The sequence below is a fragment of the Meleagris gallopavo genome, chromosome Z, assembly GCF_905368555.1.
Source record: "Meleagris gallopavo chromosome Z, MGAL_WU_HG_1.1, whole genome shotgun sequence".
Taxonomy (NCBI): domain Eukaryota; kingdom Metazoa; phylum Chordata; class Aves; order Galliformes; family Phasianidae; genus Meleagris; species Meleagris gallopavo.
Window position 1 is genome coordinate 67,629,885 of NC_139435.1, and position 19,660 is coordinate 67,649,544.

At 39.2% G+C, this 19,660-nt stretch overlaps 1 protein-coding gene across 1 annotated transcript; it reads right to left on the reverse strand.

Annotated features, from left to right (window-relative positions):
• Nucleotides 1–18,019: 18,019 nt before the first annotated feature.
• TUSC1 (tumor suppressor candidate 1) lies at nucleotides 18,020–19,271 on the reverse strand. The gene has a single exon (XM_085213707.1). The coding sequence runs from the start codon at nucleotides 19,129–19,131 to the stop codon at nucleotides 18,406–18,408; it is 726 nt and encodes a 241-aa protein (XP_085069833.1). The 5' UTR covers nucleotides 19,132–19,271; the 3' UTR covers nucleotides 18,020–18,405.
• Nucleotides 19,272–19,660: the final 389 nt, after the last annotated feature.

Below are 19,660 nucleotides of genomic sequence, written 5' to 3' on the forward strand. Positions count from 1 at the left end.
GTGGAATTGTTTTTTTCAGAGTGTCTGGTACGATGCCATGTTTTGGTTCTAGGAGAAAAACAATGCTGATAATGCATCAATGTTTCTAGCTGCTGCTAAGCAACGTTGGACAGAGTCAAAGCCATTCTCAGTGAAGAGTCCAAGGAGCTGAGAGGGGACAGAATTAGAACAGCTGACTTAAACTGGCTAAAGGAATATTCCATTTCATATGGCATCATGCAGAAGGAGTTTTGAAGGGGGTGGGAGTTCATCTTGCTCTCTTTCATTGCTTTTGGGGTGAGCTAGGCATCAGCTAGGCTATTCCACTGGGAGTGAGCAAGTGACTGTGATGCTCAGCCACCTGCTGGGTTAAACTACAACAATCTTAGAGTGTTCCATGGCTGCTGACAAGTACTGTTTGGCATGAGAGATAACACACTACCCAGAGTTGGAAAAAAAGCTTCTGTACAAAGCAAAGGATACTGATGCCTCTAAGTTATGGAAGTATACAACAAGATGTAATTAACCTTGAACATCAGTATAAAGGTACTAAAAGGTGCAAACTAAGAGTAGTACACAAATATATCCTAACACTTCAGTGGCACACTGTATGCATGTGGGCTATGTAACCATCAAAGGGGTTGTATGTACAAATACGTGTAGTTGTATGGATGAGACTCCAAGTAGAAGGATGAAACAAGCAGAAGTGACAGTCAGAATACCCTTCTCAGTAGACGAGGATAACAAAGACAAAAGAAAACAAGATAAGCAGTAAGAGGAATGGAGGACACCTTCTTTCAGGTAGGGGCAATAGTCTGAACACATCAGCCTTCAGCTAGGAAATCTAGGCCACAATAAAAACAAGTTTCCTCTGACTCTTACTTGTCAGCACTCAGACTGGACTGTGGAGACCTCCATGATCATATGACAGCAAGGGAACTGACCTACCTGTACAGCATTAACTCCTCAGGATCACGTCTTCACAGCTCATTTAGGATGTGTGGAAGACTGACAACTTTGTACACGTATCTCTGATGACAGTAAAAACAGAACAGATTATTAGCAGAACAGAACAGATTATTAGCACTGGTAGTGTTGCCAATTAAAGAATAGTAAATGATTTCTTTGGAATTTAAATCTGACTTAATTCGTCAGTCTTTCAAATTCTCCATCACAGCAGTCATTGGAAGTGCCTAAACGATGCATAGATTTTCAAGAAAAAGATTGTGTTCAGTCCCAATGTTGGGAATGTGAAAAAAAAAAAAACAGTTACTGTCACACAGGCTTTTGCAGGATTTGCAACAATAATTAGCAGTGAATGATCTTGACAGTCAGCATGACTTAATTAACAAAGAAATGGATTATTTGTAAAAGAATGTAAATCTGGAGCCTAACTGAAGAATTTCAGTCAGTGTTGCTGTTTACTACATCCTTTTTATCTGACACCTCAAGAACAATGGGCAGTTAAGCCATTTGGGCTCAGCTCACATCAGCAGAGACTGTCATGCTTCTGCTCTGAGCTTTACCCTATCAGGATAACCTTTACCTGCTCTGGCCTGACCTAAATGATGTTCTGGTTATTTCTGCAGAAAATACATACATACATATTGCAACCAGAACTACTAGCACCGGCCAACTTGTAGATTTCATAGCTTCACACTTTTAACATCAACTGAATATATTCAAATATACTTGCGATGTTACCTTTATTTATTCTTTCATTTCCTTTTCTCCCTCTCATATCTATTTATCTGGTTTTCTTTCTCTACTCTTGCACAATAAAGAGGCCAATCTGTCTGATGGTGTTGATACGAAACATTATGAATTGATGATGGGTCATCTGAGCAAAAGAGCACAGCCTCCCGCAGGAAAAAAAAAAAATAGGAACAAAACCCAAAAACAAACAAACAAAAAACCCTTCAAATCCCACAACTGAAAGACAAGATCACCCATCACACCTTAAGAAGACTGTCTCCTCACTTATTACAGCACTTGGATTTTAGTATGCACAGGAGTCATATTTTAGGGTATACTAAACACTACACAAAGTCAAACTTCACAGGTCAAGTGAGATGTTACCCATCAGCAATCAGAATGCTAACAAGGACGAGCAAGAAACTCGTTTAAGGTTGCTGAATACAAACCATACCACAGTATCTAGCACAGTGCTCATTTCACCTGCAAGTACATTGTGCTCAAGTGCTGCACAGTTATATAGCAGCAATCACATCAGAAACCATTTATTTTAATACAGAAGTGAAGGCACACATGCTAGTGTGCAAATAGAAACAAACTGATTGTACTTTTTAACATCAGTAAGGGATATTCAAAACTTCTAATATTATATTCCAAATACTTAGAAGCTATCTGCATGAAGAGGTCAAACATTTAGAAAGAAAAGTATCATCTTTAGGTTTTTAGGAAGGAGATTTTCAGTGCAAAAAAGTTGCATAAATTCTTACAATCCATTCTTGCTAGTGATAGCAAAACAGGATATAATCTAGAAAATGTGACTGTGTCAGTCCATATTACAGCAAATGACAATTTGTGCCACAAGTCTCCATTGCGTTTGCTTATTTACTGGCACTCTCATACTGTTTTTCTCATGCTACCTGAAGAGGAAAACTTGTGAACTGAAAAGAGAAAGAAAAGATAAAAACTTTATGTGGTGGTTACCCATCAAACTTTATTGGATGTTGTAACCTTATAAAGAATCTATGTATTATAAATTACATTACTAATTAAGTTCTTATTTTTAATACATAATTAATTTTTAAAAAATAGCTTTAGTGGTGCAACAGTATGTACACTGATTGCTAACTGTGTGTCATATTATTTGCTTTTCTTTCTTTTGTCCCTAGTATCTAACTACTGGATAATGGCAGTAATTAGCTGTGATCAGTGACATTCCTTAGTCCAAACTTCAGTGCATCATCAAAATAAAACGCATTCTCTAAGTGATCATAATGTTGATGTTCAACATTTGAACTTCTAACTGTAAACAGGATGTCAGTACAGAAAATGAACCTTTTAAAAACTAAATGTCTTAGACTTTTTTTTAGGGAAAACGATACTAATCCAACCCAGTTTAGCTACAGGCTAGGTGTTCAAAACTAATGTATTATCTTTAAATTCAACACTGAGCAAGATGCCCTCAGGACAGTAGCAAAGCTGCCCTTAACATAAGCCCTCAATAATGGTGAAAAGTTGGTTGAGTAGACTAAAAGTCATTAAAATCTTACAGAGGTCAAATGCAATGTGAAAACATTATAGAGTCAGGAGTTTTAATCTGGTAGATAGTTTGCTGCTCTAAAGGCAAATTTTTGTGTCATGGAAGTCATTATGTGAACTTTGCAAAACATTTTTACAACAAAATTCAACAGCTTATTAAAACAACAGAAAGGCTTGTACAGAATTCATTATTTTGTTCACTTTTCATGCCTTGATTCTATCAATGTTTATAGGTTTCCAAAGAACATGTTTTTAGAGTATACTCTTGTTATCAATGATACTCTAATGTATAGTTGCCACAAACCTTGTTATCACCAATTGTAAATTCATAGGTAAGAACTAATTCACACATATCAGTAACTAATGAAAATTAAACAGTTAGTTGCTGCTCACAAATTAGAAGAATTGCCATGTTTATACTTACATTTAGTCCTACATTATAACTGACTTTGTTCTCTGTTTTTCAGCAGTGTTTTTGGTTAACTTTTGCTGTTTATCTTCAGAAGACATTACTGTAAGTAGTAGATTCTCTGAGCAAGAGTTTTGGATGAAAGTAACAGAATCATTATCCTGCTGGCAGTGAGGAAAAAGGCATTTAGATGCTTTGGCACATCACAGTTGTCCATTGACTGCTCTCACCTCTGTAAATATGGTCTGGCAAATGCTTATGCAGCTTAAGATCTCAATCTGAAAAAAAAAAAAAAAAAAAGGTTAAATATAATATGGCTTCTGCCAAGGCTTGCACACAACAGAAAATTTTAACCTTTAGGCATTTATTTTGGGCATGAGCTAAATGTAGAATGGCTGCGAATGGCAATGCAATGAACCATAGCCACTAATAAAATAGAATCATAGAATGGTTTGGGTTGGAAGGGACCTTAAAGATCATCTGCTGTGGGCAAGGTTACCAACCACTAAATCAAGCACTAGATCAGGTTGACCAGTGCCCCATCCAATCTGGCTTAGAAAACCTCCAAGGATGAGGCATCTACTCTGCGAAACCTGTTCCAATGCCTCACATCCCCCAAGAAAAAATTTCCTTGTAGCATTCAGTTCAGCCTGTCTTTGCAGGGGAGGTGCTGCAGCCCTTTGGTCATCCCCATGGCCCTCCTCCGGACCCACTCCAACAGCTCCACATCCTTCTTGGTTGGGGGTCCCAGGCCTGCAAACAGTACTCCACTTGGAGTCTTATGTGGGCAGAGCAGAATGGGGACAACCCCCCTCCCTATTTCTGCTGTCAGCCTTCTATTGATGCAGCCCTGGACACTGTTGGCCTTCCTGGCCAACTGCTTTATCTTTGTCTGCCTCACAGATTTTTTTTATTTTTTTTTTTTCTCTTTTAAGCATGTGATCTTCAGTAACCTAAAATTTAATCCTTCCTTCTCCAAATTTCAAGTATTTCAAATATACTTCAGTATTTCAAAACTTCAACTACTGCTATCAAATACTTTCTCTTGTTCTCCTTTTCTATTGGCTAGTACCTCTAGTACAAGTACCTCCACGGACCAGAAGCAGCAAATAGGAGTGCCAGGACTTTCTGCAAAATCCTTTTATTTCACACAGTGGGTATTTTACAAAAGTCACTTTATGACACAGAGAGTCCTTCCTTCATCTTTGCCAAGACCAAGTATAGTGCTTGCAGGTTAGAACATACAATAGCTTTGTTTTCACTCAACTCCATGTTAAAAGTGTGTCCTGAAGTTGCTTAATTGCACTAACAGCCTGAGAGTATATTACATTTCATATTATTTCACATTACATTATATTAGATTTAGAAAATCTAATATTAATTTAACATGGAAATGATTGAAAGTGATATTCTTTAAATATTTTGGAATTGTTCCAGCCTATGTTAATGTGTAATTGGAAGGTGCCTGAGGCACTTGCATACATTAACTTCATATTCACAGCTGATGAAGGAAAATTGTAAATAGCAGCATGACTGCTGGCAATGAGATAGATAGGAAGGTGAACAAATATGGTTAATAAAAATGATCTTTTGTAGCAATACTGTTAAATAGGACAACATAAAACACTGTAAATAAAACACAAAGTAATATTTAGCAGATTTCTTTCCCCAGAGCTAGTAACAAGCAAGCTTTCTGTTTGCAATCCTGAGTCACTGTTTTCTTTACCTATTTAATTTGTTTTAAAGCAGAGCCATGATATCATGTTCAGGCATGCATGTGACCCATCTTTACCAAAAGAAGTCTCAGACAGAAACAAGGGTGACTTCTGTGTGAGAGGGGACCTTGCAATTTGAAGCCTTGCTGTTGCATTTCAGCCTTCCTACAACTGAGGTGATTGTTTTTCAGTGCTTTCTGAAAACAGAACAGCTTACATAGCACCCAGTGCAATTCAATGATCACAATTCTCACCCCGAGTTCACTTAAAATCCCTACTACTCAGATTTAGCTCAACTGAGTTTAACATTTTTCTGCACTCACATTTCTATTGAATCAGAGGACTGAACAGCTCAGTAGAGATAAGGTACTTTCTCAACCCATAGTTTTGGATAATTTCTTAAAAGTGTAATGACAAAGATCTGTGATCATTTTGTTTTTGGATTTTTTCCTTTTTTTTTTCTTTTTCTTCTTCTGTATTTTTTTTTCTTCATCTTTTAACAAAGAACTCACTCTGGTCTGTAGAACCATCACTGGTGCCAGGTTCCCAACAGAAGTTTCAGATCAAGTAGTTACAAAAATAAAATAAAACATACGCAGTTTTCTTCCTGTGAGCAGAATATAGTCCATATAAGTACAGAGCATCATCTCTCTGCAAACACAAAGGCTTTTAGCAATCCTGCTCGGCTTCTGAGACTTAAAAAAGTCCTCTTCAGATCATTTTCAACAGGTTCAGATCTTTCTGCAAATTCAGACACCTTTTTGTAGGCACCTATTTCTAAAGACAGCTGCCACCTCAAAGCCAGCTAAAATGTAAAAAGTTGTGCTTCACAGTAGATAGTTCGTACTCAGCAACACCATAGTTAGTTGTGAAAGACTACAACGGGTTGGAAATGAGCAAAGTGTACAATTATCCTTCACATTTCTCAAAGAAACCACTTTAGAGAAGATGCATGGTAAACTAATCCATCCTACAACCAAGGTTATTTTCACATCCAGCTTTCCAACCATATTATCTTTCCATTTCGTAGGAACAGATACTTATTTATATTTATATAAATTGACATAGGTTACAGTGAATTGCAAAACAAAGCAATAATGTCTTCTTATACCAATCACACCGGGTGAGTTACACTGTATAAATTTTGTATGCAAGCTTATAGAAAGGAAATAAAACAGAAGCTGTTATCCAGAGCTGTGTTTTGATCTAAACAGTACTGTGAATTTATAACATAAGAGAACCATACACAAAGGTCTGTGTGTCATAGCCCTCAGCACTAAACTGACCACGAAAAGTTTTGCAAAACAAAGCAAAATCCAACATTTTTATTTTGATTCAGAGCACTGTTTTTTAAAAAAATAACAAGCTCACTGGAGATCAGTGTAACATTTGTGAGATGTCAAAATGTTTTGTTTCTTTTTCAAGAATAAAATATTAAAGGCATTAACATACCCTGAAATCATTCCTCTCCTGCCCCCTCTCACCCCTCCCCCCCCCAAAACAAACAAACAAAACAAAACAAAGCAAAACAAAAAAAACAACCAACCCACAAAACCTAGCATACGCCCATATTCTGGGAACATTCTGTCCCTGCAGACAGCCAAGGCTGGGCTGGGCTGGACTCTGAGCACTGTGATCTGCTGCAGGTGTTTCCCTTCCAACTCAAACGATTCTGTGAGTCTATGAACTACTACTGTATGTATTCATCAGTTCATTCCACTGTGTGAAAGTAACCACATTGTTCACACCAACTGTGCCAAGGAATTTGATTCAGTGGCTAAAACCTGCTTTCCATCGGGGGCATAAAGGCCAAACTAATAAATCCATCCTTAATCAGGAAATGTAGTGTTGCTCCTTTGCTCAGTACTACGCAAAAGAAATAAAATCATTAAATCAATTATCCTTTTATTTGACTGAGATGACTAGCAGCTGGCATATGATGGTTTGGGAAAAGAGAATGATCTTTCAACTGGATTATCCCATGAAGAAAAGATATTTACTTCAAGTATCTTTCTATTGTGAGGACTGAGTTTGAGTGATTGTGCTCTGGTTAATGTACAGGTCTCTAAAGCATGAAAATTCAAGCAGAGAAGGAAATACATGTCATTTTCCTGACAAAAAAATACAGAATATCACTCTTAAACATCAGCAAGCCACTGAAATGAGAATATTGCTGGATATTTTAAAACTGAACAAGAGGATAGCAGTGGCACCTAGTAATTATCTTCAGATCAAATCTGAAATCATTAAGCATAAAATTACAAAATAAGGAGAAAATCCCTAAAATCAGCTGTAAATATTTTCCTCTTGTTTTTCACCTTCTCAGACATTTTGTAACATCTCAGTGGTACTATCAGATGGAATTTGTAGTACAGTTTAAAGAAAATAGATCATTCTGGATGCTTGTTCTATATATATATATATATAAACATGTGAGTTATATATATATATATTTAATGTTTATGTATGCATATATGTTAGGGACTTGCCTGATCTACAGTTCTTCCTAAACCTTTCCCTCACATACTGAATTTGGAAATACGACAATACTTTTTACAAGGCTAAAAGCTTTCTAGTCCTTTGCCTGCCCCTGGTTAGTTGTTTCAACTTCAGCGCTGTAGCTCACCACCAAAGGTTTTTGAAAGGTTGCACTTCCAACTGGAAGACTAAAATTCTTCTTGTACTTATTTATAAAATAAGCAGGATAATCTGTCTCAAATGTGTGTAAAACCAGGTAGAGGAGGATATAGGCACACCTAAAGATGAGTGATTAATTGTGCTGCCTTCATTGGAAATCAAGATTTAAAAAAATGCCTACCTTCCAGTTCTTTAATATCTTCCAATTCTGCCTTCAATATACTGAGCCTCTGAAAGTACTTCTTTCAAACTAATGAGCTAACATGCCAAGTTGTGGAAGATAAATTATGTGACGGTATTCAAAAGATATCCTGTGAAATAGCTCAAACCAACAGCAATAAAAATGGTAATTTTCCACCACTAAAAGCATCTAATTTTAATTGCTCTGTGCTGTTCATTTAAAATATCCAGCTCTATCATGTCAGTAACTTTTAAGTCTGAAATTTAAAAAATAAAATAAAATGTAGGAATGGGAAATGGTCATTTTTTCATATGCAAATAATAACAATTGTCACCTCCATTTTCAAAGAGCTTTTTTAATAGGAGGGGAAGGCAGCTCCTCCTGCTCACTTATGTAGGCACCTCATGCACAGTGAAAAGAGCTCCATGCACAAGATAGATGTGGGGACAGATCTCTTCCATGCATTTCCCCTCTTGGCAGAATTTCTCACCTTTTGGCGCTTAATGCTTTCCAGCAAGCATGCACCATCAGTATTAGTTGCTACCCTACTTCCATCTAAAGCAGTTGTGGTTATCTGAGAGTACCCACTGTCTACAAGGAAATGAGCCAGATGAACGCTGGAAATCACAGACCACCCTTGGTACTTGTTGGGACTCCTGTGGCACTCCTGGCCACATCTGCAATGGCACTGCACTCGCTGTGCTTCTCCAGTGATGGGCAGCTCAGGACCTTGCTGGTGGTCCTCTGCAAGATGAGGTCCATGCTCAAGTAGTGCCATGAGCCACCTCAGCATGAGGAGGAAAGCAAATAGTCCTTATTAGATGCTATTCGATACAACGATCTGTTCCTTCATGCATGCTCTTTCTCAGGTGAAGGAAGGGATCTGCAGGGTTTACAGCAAGATCTCTGTCTTTCTAAAACACAACCACTCAGTACAAACAACAATTCAGTAAATACTCAATCATTTCTTGCCACAGTTGTCATGTTTATATTGACTACCTAGATTAGCTACTTCATCACCAATGATAACTGAATTTATTGGGAAAAAAAGTCTTCAGTACTGATTTGGCTGTTCTTTTCCTGTCACCAGTTTTTCACTGTAAAGCAGGTTGCCTTGCCCTTACACAGCACAGAGCCTCTTCCCATAATTATCTCCACAGAGGTACAGTTTCTGGAGATCACTAGACTACGTATTGAGTCTGTATCCAGCTCCTTACATGAAAAGTGCATTAACCACCTCACAGAACATAGAGGAAGGTAACACAACATTGTCTCAGTCACAAGGGTCATTCTGCACACTTACAGATTTTATTCACACCTTCTTACAGCACTTTCTTTTACTGAACAGTCTGAAGAAGACAGTTAATCAATCCTGCCATTCCCCAATGGATTCTTTTAAGTTCACCAATTTCTGCTTTACAGCTTGCTTTCGTAACTTCTAAAATGTTGTATTTGATATCACTTGCATTAAATAGCTAGCAATTGTGAACTTAGATACCCCTTTAAGTTCATTCCTTTTTTTCTTACCCAGGAAATTTTTTCTTAACCCTGTATTATCATTTCATTAGATCTTTTTCAGTTTGTCCTGGAAATGTTTCTACTGGTCACAACATTTATTCTCTATTCTGCACACTAAGTGCCTCCATCATTTTCTGCACTGCTTTTTCCTTTCTCATTCAATGCCATTTTTCCCTGCATACAGCAACCTTAAAAACCTCTGAAACACTGACAGCTGGAAACAGAACACAGCAGAATGACCGTGACTGGCTCTTAGACTTTTTCTCCAAAGCATTTGCTACTAAGCTGTAGTTAGTTCTACATGCTGTATCAGGTTGACTTCATTTCAAGGTGTGTCTCAGCTCATCATGAGAAAGGCACTATTATTTTTTTGTGTGGATATAATTTTCACCACAAGAAGCATCCAAGCCTCTTTCACACTCATTCAAATTGCTCACCCTTCTCTCCCCCTTGACTAATACTGTATTTGCAGCTGGGAACCAAAGTGCTGAGTCTAGATCAGAGTAACAACCACATCCCAGTATAATTAAATAAGCACCATATGGTGCTATAAATACTGGTGTAACAGAGAAAGCACTTGAATATTTGTCTTGTGAAATGGAGAACACTGTTAAAAGTTCACATTGCAGATCAAGTCTTGAGAGAACAACCAAAAGCACTTCAGGCTACATTTGCTTTTTAGAAACAAATCCTTCCCTGGATAATCCTAAGACATGCAGATGCACTAAATTCCTACCTTCAAAACCTTTGTGAGAGAATTTCAGTCGTTCATGTTGTGTTTTTGGACATACACAACATCACCGAGAAGCTGCTGTCTCAGGTAACAATAATACTAGTAGCCATATGCAGCTCTGGACTATCATAACCACAGCCACACAACATGTTCAAAATATGATGTTTAAATTTCAAAGTTGATTTAATATACTTGAAAGGAATATTGAGAAGATGCATTTCAGGTTCAAACTCACTTCCATAACACCAAAATGTTACTAGTATTTCAGTAACATTTTGATTTTTTTTTTAGTTTGTTTTTGTTTTGGGAGGGCTTTTTACTGAACAAAATGGAAATATGTTTTCTGTATTCCTTGGAAAGGGAGATTTTCAGGCAAGCTGTTCCTAAATCAGGCAAGATCTACTGTCTGGGTGTTTTGATCTCTCTTTCTTCTAGCACAGAAAGAAATGGTATTCTTTATAATTCCCAACTTTATGAGACACTTAAGACAAGAGGAACTCACATAGCTTTCTCACTTTACCTCTGCAACTTTAGGACAGGCATAATTAATTTTAATTATCCCTTTATAGCAAACAAAATATCAGTACAATGCCATCACTTTGTAAGGGTCAAAATTTGTTGGCTTTTCCGTGATTACTTTCCCTGTCTTCCAGAAAGCCAGGGTAGTAGTAAGATGCTTAATTCTTTCCTTACATGTTCTAAAATATTAGTGTTACCTAAAAGATAATGTTCAGCAGCTGGTACGTAGTGAGAGGGGAGAGAAAGAAAACAAAAGCAAAAAAATCCAAGATGCGGGTAAGTATAATTACAGACAAAGAAGTTATGTCCACTGCTGTGCAAAACTCAGTTAACTGTATTTAACTGATGGGCTGACCTCAATTCACATTTTCAACTGTCACGACTCAATGAATTACATTAATCCACCCTATTTCTATAATTTGCATATTAGAGTAATATCATTTCATTGTTCCCAAAATTCATACCTACACGTAATGTTCTGTAATACTTTCTATACACCAGAAAAAGCCCATATGCCATTTCAACCAAAAAGGCACTATATGCTGACTTAACATTCCACAAAATATTATTACGAAAACACAACAGTACACTATAAATTTTCGAGTGAAGCAGCAGCAGCACTGTAATTTGCAGTTAACTTTGAAAACATAGGAATAGCCTGACAGACTGAGCTAGGTCAGTTTCCTAATGAAATGGATCATCAACCTTAATTTCATTCAACAGAATTTATTCTACTAGCAAAAAAGAAATTTTGTAACAGGATTGCTACTTTCCAATTTAATGAGATAGCTGCTTTGAAAATAAAGCATTTGGTATAAAAAGTCTGAGACTACACAAATAGATAGAATAATCATAACACTAAGAGGACTTTGCACATACGCACACACAAAATGACATGTTTTCATAAATTTAGAGCAAGAAACAAAAAAGATAAATTCAACATCTGATTGTGGAGACTCAATCCTATGCCCATATGCAAGATTATTACTTTTGATTGTGTTAAATCTATGCATAGGCAGAAAATCACAAGGTTTTATAAAGCAGAACTGGAAGCTTTCTTGGTCTAAAAGAGACATGGTTTTGGTCTGAATATGAATCATATTTGACACTGATACGAGATCAGAACATTCCTCTTAGATATTTTATTATATGAGACATGGAAATGACACCACAAGAACAGCTAATACGGAATACTCAATCCTCCTGGAAGTTCTGAAGAGGGGCAACTCCTGTAAGAGTACTTTACACAAACCAAAGTGGCTTAGCTCTCTGCATCAAGTGTGAAACAGTATTAAGGAAGATTTGAAAAATTAAAGTGGCACTATCAGTAGCAGCTAATTAACAAGGGTTACACAGTGGATTAGTCAAAGTCTGACCAGAAGATTTATCTTTTTAGAGACGACACACCAGGATGCTTCTGAGTACTGCATTTATGGAAGGTACATGACAATGTTCAGTTCTGTACAAATTTCAGAAATTTTAACAAACGGAATGTTTACAAACGTAAATGGACAGCTGATTTAGACAGCAGTTATGTTACATCTCATTTTATGGCAAAGCTGAGTGGTCAATAAGTGTTTTGGCTATTTTTTTCCAATATAGTCAGAATTACACACCTTCCAACTTCCATGAAAAATGCTAATAAAAATGCATCATTATTTTTTTACTGAAGCAGAAGCAGTGATAGTAGGGACTTCAATTATAAATAATGTAACAAAAAATTAAGGTGTTTGCATTAGCAAACAACACCCTCAGGTTAACAACTGTGTTACAAAAACTACCTTTCTTTTTCTAGCAAACCCACATAAGCTGTGAAGACCCTTCAAAGGGGATATCCTTTACTGAAATGATTCCTGTTGTGAACTCATACCTTATTTCAGACTCTTTAGTTCTTCAGTAGATTCAGTCAATCACTGTAAAAAGCAAAGAACTGTACGGGTTGACGGTTGGACTAGATGATCTTGGCTGTATTTTATAATCTTAATGACTCTATGATTTAACAAGCATTAAATCTAGTTTCTTTTTATCAACCTGCAAAAAGAAACAAACAACAGCAACAACAACAAAAAAACCTCCATAGGATTTCTTTGAAAAGGTCTGTTTTTTGGATCTTAGCTTTGAAATGTTGAATCCTTGGGAAAATGTGTCAAGTACTCTGCTCTAATTGGTTTTACAATGTCCACCTAGATGCTTTTTTTTGCTCATCAGTACAGCACAGCAAAACCCACTGTTCTTCAACCTACAAAATCAGGAGAAGGTTTTTTTCATAATCTTAATTCTTAAAAAAGCATCAGTCCTGAATTAAAAACAATTGCAACAGTCAAAATTAGAAGTCATAGAAGTCTCAGCTGAGAATAAGGTGTTCTAATATCAGGTTGAAAAAAACTGACTGTCTCTATCTTGAAGAAAGAATTATCAAATGAACACAGAGTCATGGATCTGAGTGAGGAACAGATAACACTGAAGGGTATTTAATAATGAGAAGAACACAGGTGCAGCTAATTGTTAGCAATTTGCATAAAACACACCACCTGTTGTTGCTATAGCCCATGTAATTTTTGTAGACAGTTATTACAGCAGAAGAAATGACCACTGACTTACCAGAGTGACTGTATTTATGTACTTCTCAACCACCTCAGCTCTATCTATTGTCTGGGCCCTCAGAAATCAACCACTGTTGGGTGCTTAGTGGGGCCTTTGTCAAAGTATCCTGCTGGCTGAGAGCACCACACTCCCTTTATTGAACCAGACTAGGTGCTAAATTCCAAACTACATGTTTGGAATCACTGACAATCTTACAAGTCACAAAATGGACGTGCTAAACTGGCTTGCACTCAAAATTTCCACCTGGAATACGCTGACCCTAATGAGTAGCACTGCTAATGTCTGTGGAGGATGAGGATTGTTTATAAATCAGTTCTCCAAAGCTCACTGCCACTTCAGTCATCAAAGTGAATGTCACTTATTCTTCTCTGTAGTGTAAATCTTTTACTCTATCTCAACCTCACAGTCAATATTTTAGTCAGTAAAAATACACCAGTATATATGAATGTAGTAATTCCATTAGCTGTTGTCTAACGGCCATGTCTTTTCACAGTAATTCTCTTTCACAGAATATTCTCTTTCTATGGATTACCCAACCAATTTGCTTTCTTCCCAGCCTGCTGTCCTACAAAGCTGGACCTAAAGTCACCACTTCATGCACTCTAAATGTAATGTCTTTTATATCCTGATCTGTTACAACATTCTGGCTGCACAAAGACCCTTGGCAGAACAAAGAGCAGACAACTGGCCTTGAAAATCATGAAATAATACAGGCAGCAAGCTTTATTAAAAGGAGTTTTATAGTCACTTGCTAATATTTTCTTCTGGATTTTACTTAGGAAGAAACATGATAGTAAATTCAATCTGGATACTGCAAATAGTGATACTTCCCCAGGCATTTAACACCTGAACTTCCAGTCAACATTACAGATACCAGACATCATTTTAAAACATACCAAAAAAAAAAAAAAAAGACTTACTTTGTGATCTGTGATCTGTCTCTAGGCCACTTCTTTAAATTATCTGAATCTGGAAAAGGAACATCAGAAATACCTTGTTCAGCTTAGTCTTGACTGAACTTAACAAAGCCAAAATGGGATACAGAACATCATGAGATACCTGGAAAAGGAAGTATAGCAGATGCCTGCTTTGATAGGAAAATAGCTGAACTAAAGTAATGCTGAATGGTGTTAGTTTATCATACAAAGACATTTAATTTATGTCATTATTCTCTGTGGACAGCTAAAGCACCCCAAGGCCCTCAAATATTCAAGATGAGCATAGCAGACAAAGGTTCTTTCAAAGTGCAATATTTAATGAAACTTAAATTATGTCTCAAAAGAGCAATAGAGTGCATATTAAATATGACACACTGAGTCATTCTATTCAAATGCATGTGTTTTAAAGTAATTGCCATAGAGTTCATACAGTGTCCCAAAAGGTTTTAGTCAGGTATTTTAACACAGTCATGCATACAGCTTCCATGTTAACATACACTTCATCATGTTTTGTTTACATGAGGCACAGGACAGAAGGGTAAGTAAAGGTCTGCAAATAAGACCAAAGATTTAAGAAACACAAAAATAATTCTGCCATATTAGCAAACATGCAGAATGCTACTGGATTTGTGGCCTCAAGCCACAAAAAATGGGAAAAAAGTGATTTTTTTTTCCCCAGTAACTGATGAAGGAGATAGTTAAAAGGTATATTCAAAAACCTGAAAAAACAAACGGACTTGAATGACATAGTTTTGAAAATCATTAAAATAGAATTGACATGATTTTGAAAAAGGTCAAGCTAAAAGAGGGATAAAGGAAAGCATGGTTCTGTATGCTGATTATAATGTAGGAATTCTCTTACGTAATGCACTCCCTCCCAAACCAGGGAAGTAGCATTCAGACAAAAGGCTCAAAGCAGCAAGATACTTAAATACACTGCTTCAACAACTACAACAAAAGATGAATACTTGTCATAGTACAGAATGTGATTAACAGAATTAAAGACAATTCTTGGGAGTAGGAAATGAAAGCTAGAACTTCAAGATTTGACTCCTGTCTGGCACAAAGTAGAATACAAGCACAAAACAGACCACAATAAAATGTTGAGGAAAATATAAGTACAAAATTGTACTAGTACTTCATCAGATCACAGAATCATTTAGGTTAAAAAGAGCTTCGGCACCATCAAGTCCAGCCATCAACATGACCTACCAAGACCTACAGCTAAACAATGTCCCTCAGTGCCACTTAGGATCACAAACTTATTTACAATGGAACAGTTTTAAAAAAATACAAAAAACTTTCACTTCTCCAATTATTTCACATGCATAAATGCTGTAACTTACCAGACAATTTGAAAGTTATTCTGAGTTTTCTGCCAGCCATGAACACGAGGGGTTTGGGCTAAATGTCAGCTTTAAAGGCAGATGAGATCATTTCTGCAATGGTATTTGAAATACTAAATGTTAGAACTAGTTGTATAAAAAAAAATTCAGATTACAAACAGTAAGATTTTAACAGGCATATCCTTTAGGAAGTGTATTTAATTTTCCAGCTTTGTAGTTTCCCATAGCCAAGGATCATGAAAGTGTAAACCTACCATCCGAAGACCATTATGGAACAAAGTGATAATTTAGCATAATTTTACTGGAGATAACTTTATTTAATTCCTCAAAAACAAGAGGATAAGATAATTGGTTAGATGAAACTTTTGCAACAAGACTTGAGAAAAATCTTCTTTATTGTGAGGGCAACAGAGCACTGGTACAGGCTGCCCAGAGGAGTTGTGGAGACTCCTCTGGAGATGCTCACAACCTGCCTGGACACTTTCAGGTGCAACATGTTCTATAGAACCTGCTGCGGCAAGGGGTCAGACTGAAGGGTCTCCAGACATCCCTTCACTTTATGGTTCTGTGACTGTGTGACCTAAGTGGTAACTTAGTGATGTTCACACGGACGCAGCAAATCTCAAAAAATGCTTAAAACCTCTTCGTTTTCACTTCATGTGGATTTGCCTCTTACCAATATACACCTCTGAGAGTTTTATTCCCTGCATTTTATAGGTCTCTGCTTTCTGCTCAAGAAGTGTGTCCACCTTAAGAAATTAATAAGAACACCTTATACAAAACTTGTGCATAACTTTGTGAAATATTAATATTTTTACATTAGCTGGCCTATAGAGACTTCCATTACTTGGAGGGACCCTAAACTTTAATTTAAAAGTTTTGCATATTATATTAAAAAATATACATCACAATCCTTTCTTTTTTGAAGATGCTAACATATTCTAACAGGATGCTTTCAAATTAACACTTTAAAAGTTACAGCTGCACTTTTTAAGCACTGTATCTTAACGTAGTTCTCTTGCACTGTTTTGATGGATTCTTCATGCTGCTTGGGTTATGCACACTGCAGTGAAACCTGCTGGTAAAGCGGACAATCCTACGGCTGTTGGGTGATTGTACCCACTGTAATTCCTGAGCATTTAATTAACTCAGACATTTATAAGAATACTTCCACATATATAAAACAAGCAATCAAGTAATCAAGCAATACATCCAAACAGCAACACCCAAGATTTATCAACAACTCACAACTGCACCATGTGACACTTATTATATTTTGAGAGCACATTATTTGATGCTGCAAATCCAAAGAGATAGATAGAGTCATCAGTGTTGCAAAGGTCCTGTAAGACCATCCAATCCAACTGTCCACCTATCACAAGTATGTTCCCACTAAACCATGTCCCTTAATTGACAACTCAGTGATTCCTGAATACCTCCAGGGACAGTGACTCCATCACCTTCCTGGGCAGCCCATTCCGGTGTCTGACCACTCTTTCAGGTAAGTTTTTTCCTAATACCCAACCCGAACTTCTCCTGGTGCAATTTGAGGCCATTCCCTCTGGTCCTACCACTAGTTACATAGGACCAAACCCCACCTTGCTACAACCTCCTTTCACGGAGACTCGTGCTCCAGACTCCTCACAGCTTCATTACCCTTCTCTGGACATGCTTCAGGGCCCTGATGTCTTTCTTGAAGTGAAGGGCACAAAACTGAACACAGTAGTTGAGGCATGGCCTCACAAGTGTTGAGTACAGGGGGATAATCACCTCCCTCATATTGGCTACACTATTTCTGATACAAGCCACAAGTATTAGTGCACTTCATAAGAGGTTTATGCTGACATTATATAGAAGAGTAACGACTACTCTTTTCAAAAGCTATGTTCAGAAATACATAGAAGAGTGGATTTCACACCTTTTATTGTTAGTTTGACATTGAAATAGAGTGCCATAAGAAACCAGCCCAAAACCTGAAAACACCAGAGAACTCTGGAATGGGGGAAGAAAAAAAAAAAAAAAAAAAAAAAAAAAAAAAAAAAAGCCTGAGTTCTTAGCAAGTTATCATTATAAACACTGTATTTTCTACAGGAAGATGAATCAGAAAAATGATCTGACTTTGACGAACTGCATTACAGAGGCCTGAGGTGTGAATTCACCTATAATTCCAAAATAACTGCCAGTCACAAATCACACTTGAGATAACCACTTGCTGGGTCATGTTTTTATTTAACAACTGTGATTTTATGTGGAAGTGCGAAATACAAATCAGTATTTATGCGAAGGTGAACAAAGCCCATCCTTAAGACACAGGTGCTGTTTCGCATTTAGTGCCCAGGCAACGCAGAGCTCCAGGGACCAGTGGCTTTCACAGGAGTGCTGCTGACAGACGGCTAGGAATTGGCCAGAGCCATCTTTTGATGTGTGCTACGAGGCCTACACGATCCCATCTACAGCACAGTTCTGAGGTGACGCGGGACCAACAGGGGTGATTCTCTCCGCAACAACGGCGGCTTTGAGTCCTTCTTCGACTACAGCGTCGGCCTCTTCCAAGCGTCCCTTTCGCGGCTCCTGCAACGCTGCTCAGACACACGTTTAAGCGAGGGGACCGTACCCCGCATCCAACTCAGTGCTCGGGACGCAGCTTCCCCCAGCACGGCCCTCCCTCGGGGCTGGGCTGCGCGGGGCGGGCGGAAGGACGGCACCGCCCCCATCTCCGCCGAGCCCCACGCAGGGTAGCACCGCCTCCTCCTCCTCGGGACCGCCCGCTCGGGCGGCGTCGCGTTCGTCCGGCTGGAGAGCGGACTGTGGCTGTGCGTCGTCCCACAGCTGCTCGTCCAGCTCCGCGAGCTCCCGGCAGCACCGCAGATGCTGCAGGACGCGGCGGTGCTTCTCCTGCAGCCGCTCCAGCTGTACCCTCATGGTCTCCATTTCCCTGCCCTTTCCTTTCTCTGGCTCATGGGGGCCGGGCCCCAGCAGAGCTTGGCGGAAGAGGCACCGGTTCTCGCGGCGCAGGCGGCGGTTCTCCAGGCGCAGCCGCGCGTTCTCCAGGCGCAGCCGCGCGTTCTGCCACTCGCGCTCCTCCCGCTGCCGCAGGGCTTCGCAGTGGCTGGCCGCCAGGTCCGCGTAACGCTCCGCCAGCTGCTGCGGGCAGCCCCGCGACTGGCCCCGCCAGCCCTTCTCCTCGCCAGCCTCCAATTGCTCCTCTGCCCCCCCGGCGCCGCGGCCCCCCCTACCGACCCCGGCGGCCAGCTCCGCCCGGCCTCTCCGCAAAGAGCCGTTGCAGCCCCAGCGTCCCTCCACCGCGCACATGCGCCTCATTCGTGCCGTTGCCGCCGCCGCCGCCGCGGTGGTGGCCGCCGCCGCGGGAGGAAAGAGGGAGGAACGTGGAAGGGAAGGAGGGAGGAGGAAAGCGCGCGGCGCGCCGGCGCCGCTGCATGTAAATAGAGGCGGGGTTTCCCTGCCGACGGGGCGGTGCCGTGGTGGGAGTGCGGAGTTCCCGCGCACTGGGGCGGGTTGCTGTGGCGCGGTGCGCTGTTCGCCTGTGCGGTGCTGCGTAACTTTCCGAGGGCTGCGGTGTGCCGTGCTCCACGCAGGATATCAGCGTTTATCCTTTCACCTGACGAGATGGGGTGTCGATAGCTGGCACCAACCAGCAGTGCGGTTAGACGGAAACTTGTCGGGTGTGTGCTCTTCGTGTCTGTAGAGTCCTAGAATCATGGGATATCCGGAGTTAGTCCATGCTTCTATGATTCTATGAGTTGGAAGGGGTGATAAGGATCATCAGTCCTGGCTCTACACAGGACAACCCAAAATCCAAAACCTGTTTCTGAAGGCGTTGTCCAATTGC

Excerpts from the sequence above, each read along its gene's own strand:
- TUSC1 (XM_085213707.1), bottom strand. The coding sequence starts at position 19,131 with ATGAGGCGCATGTGCGCGGTGGAGGGACGCTGGGGCTGCAACGGCTCT.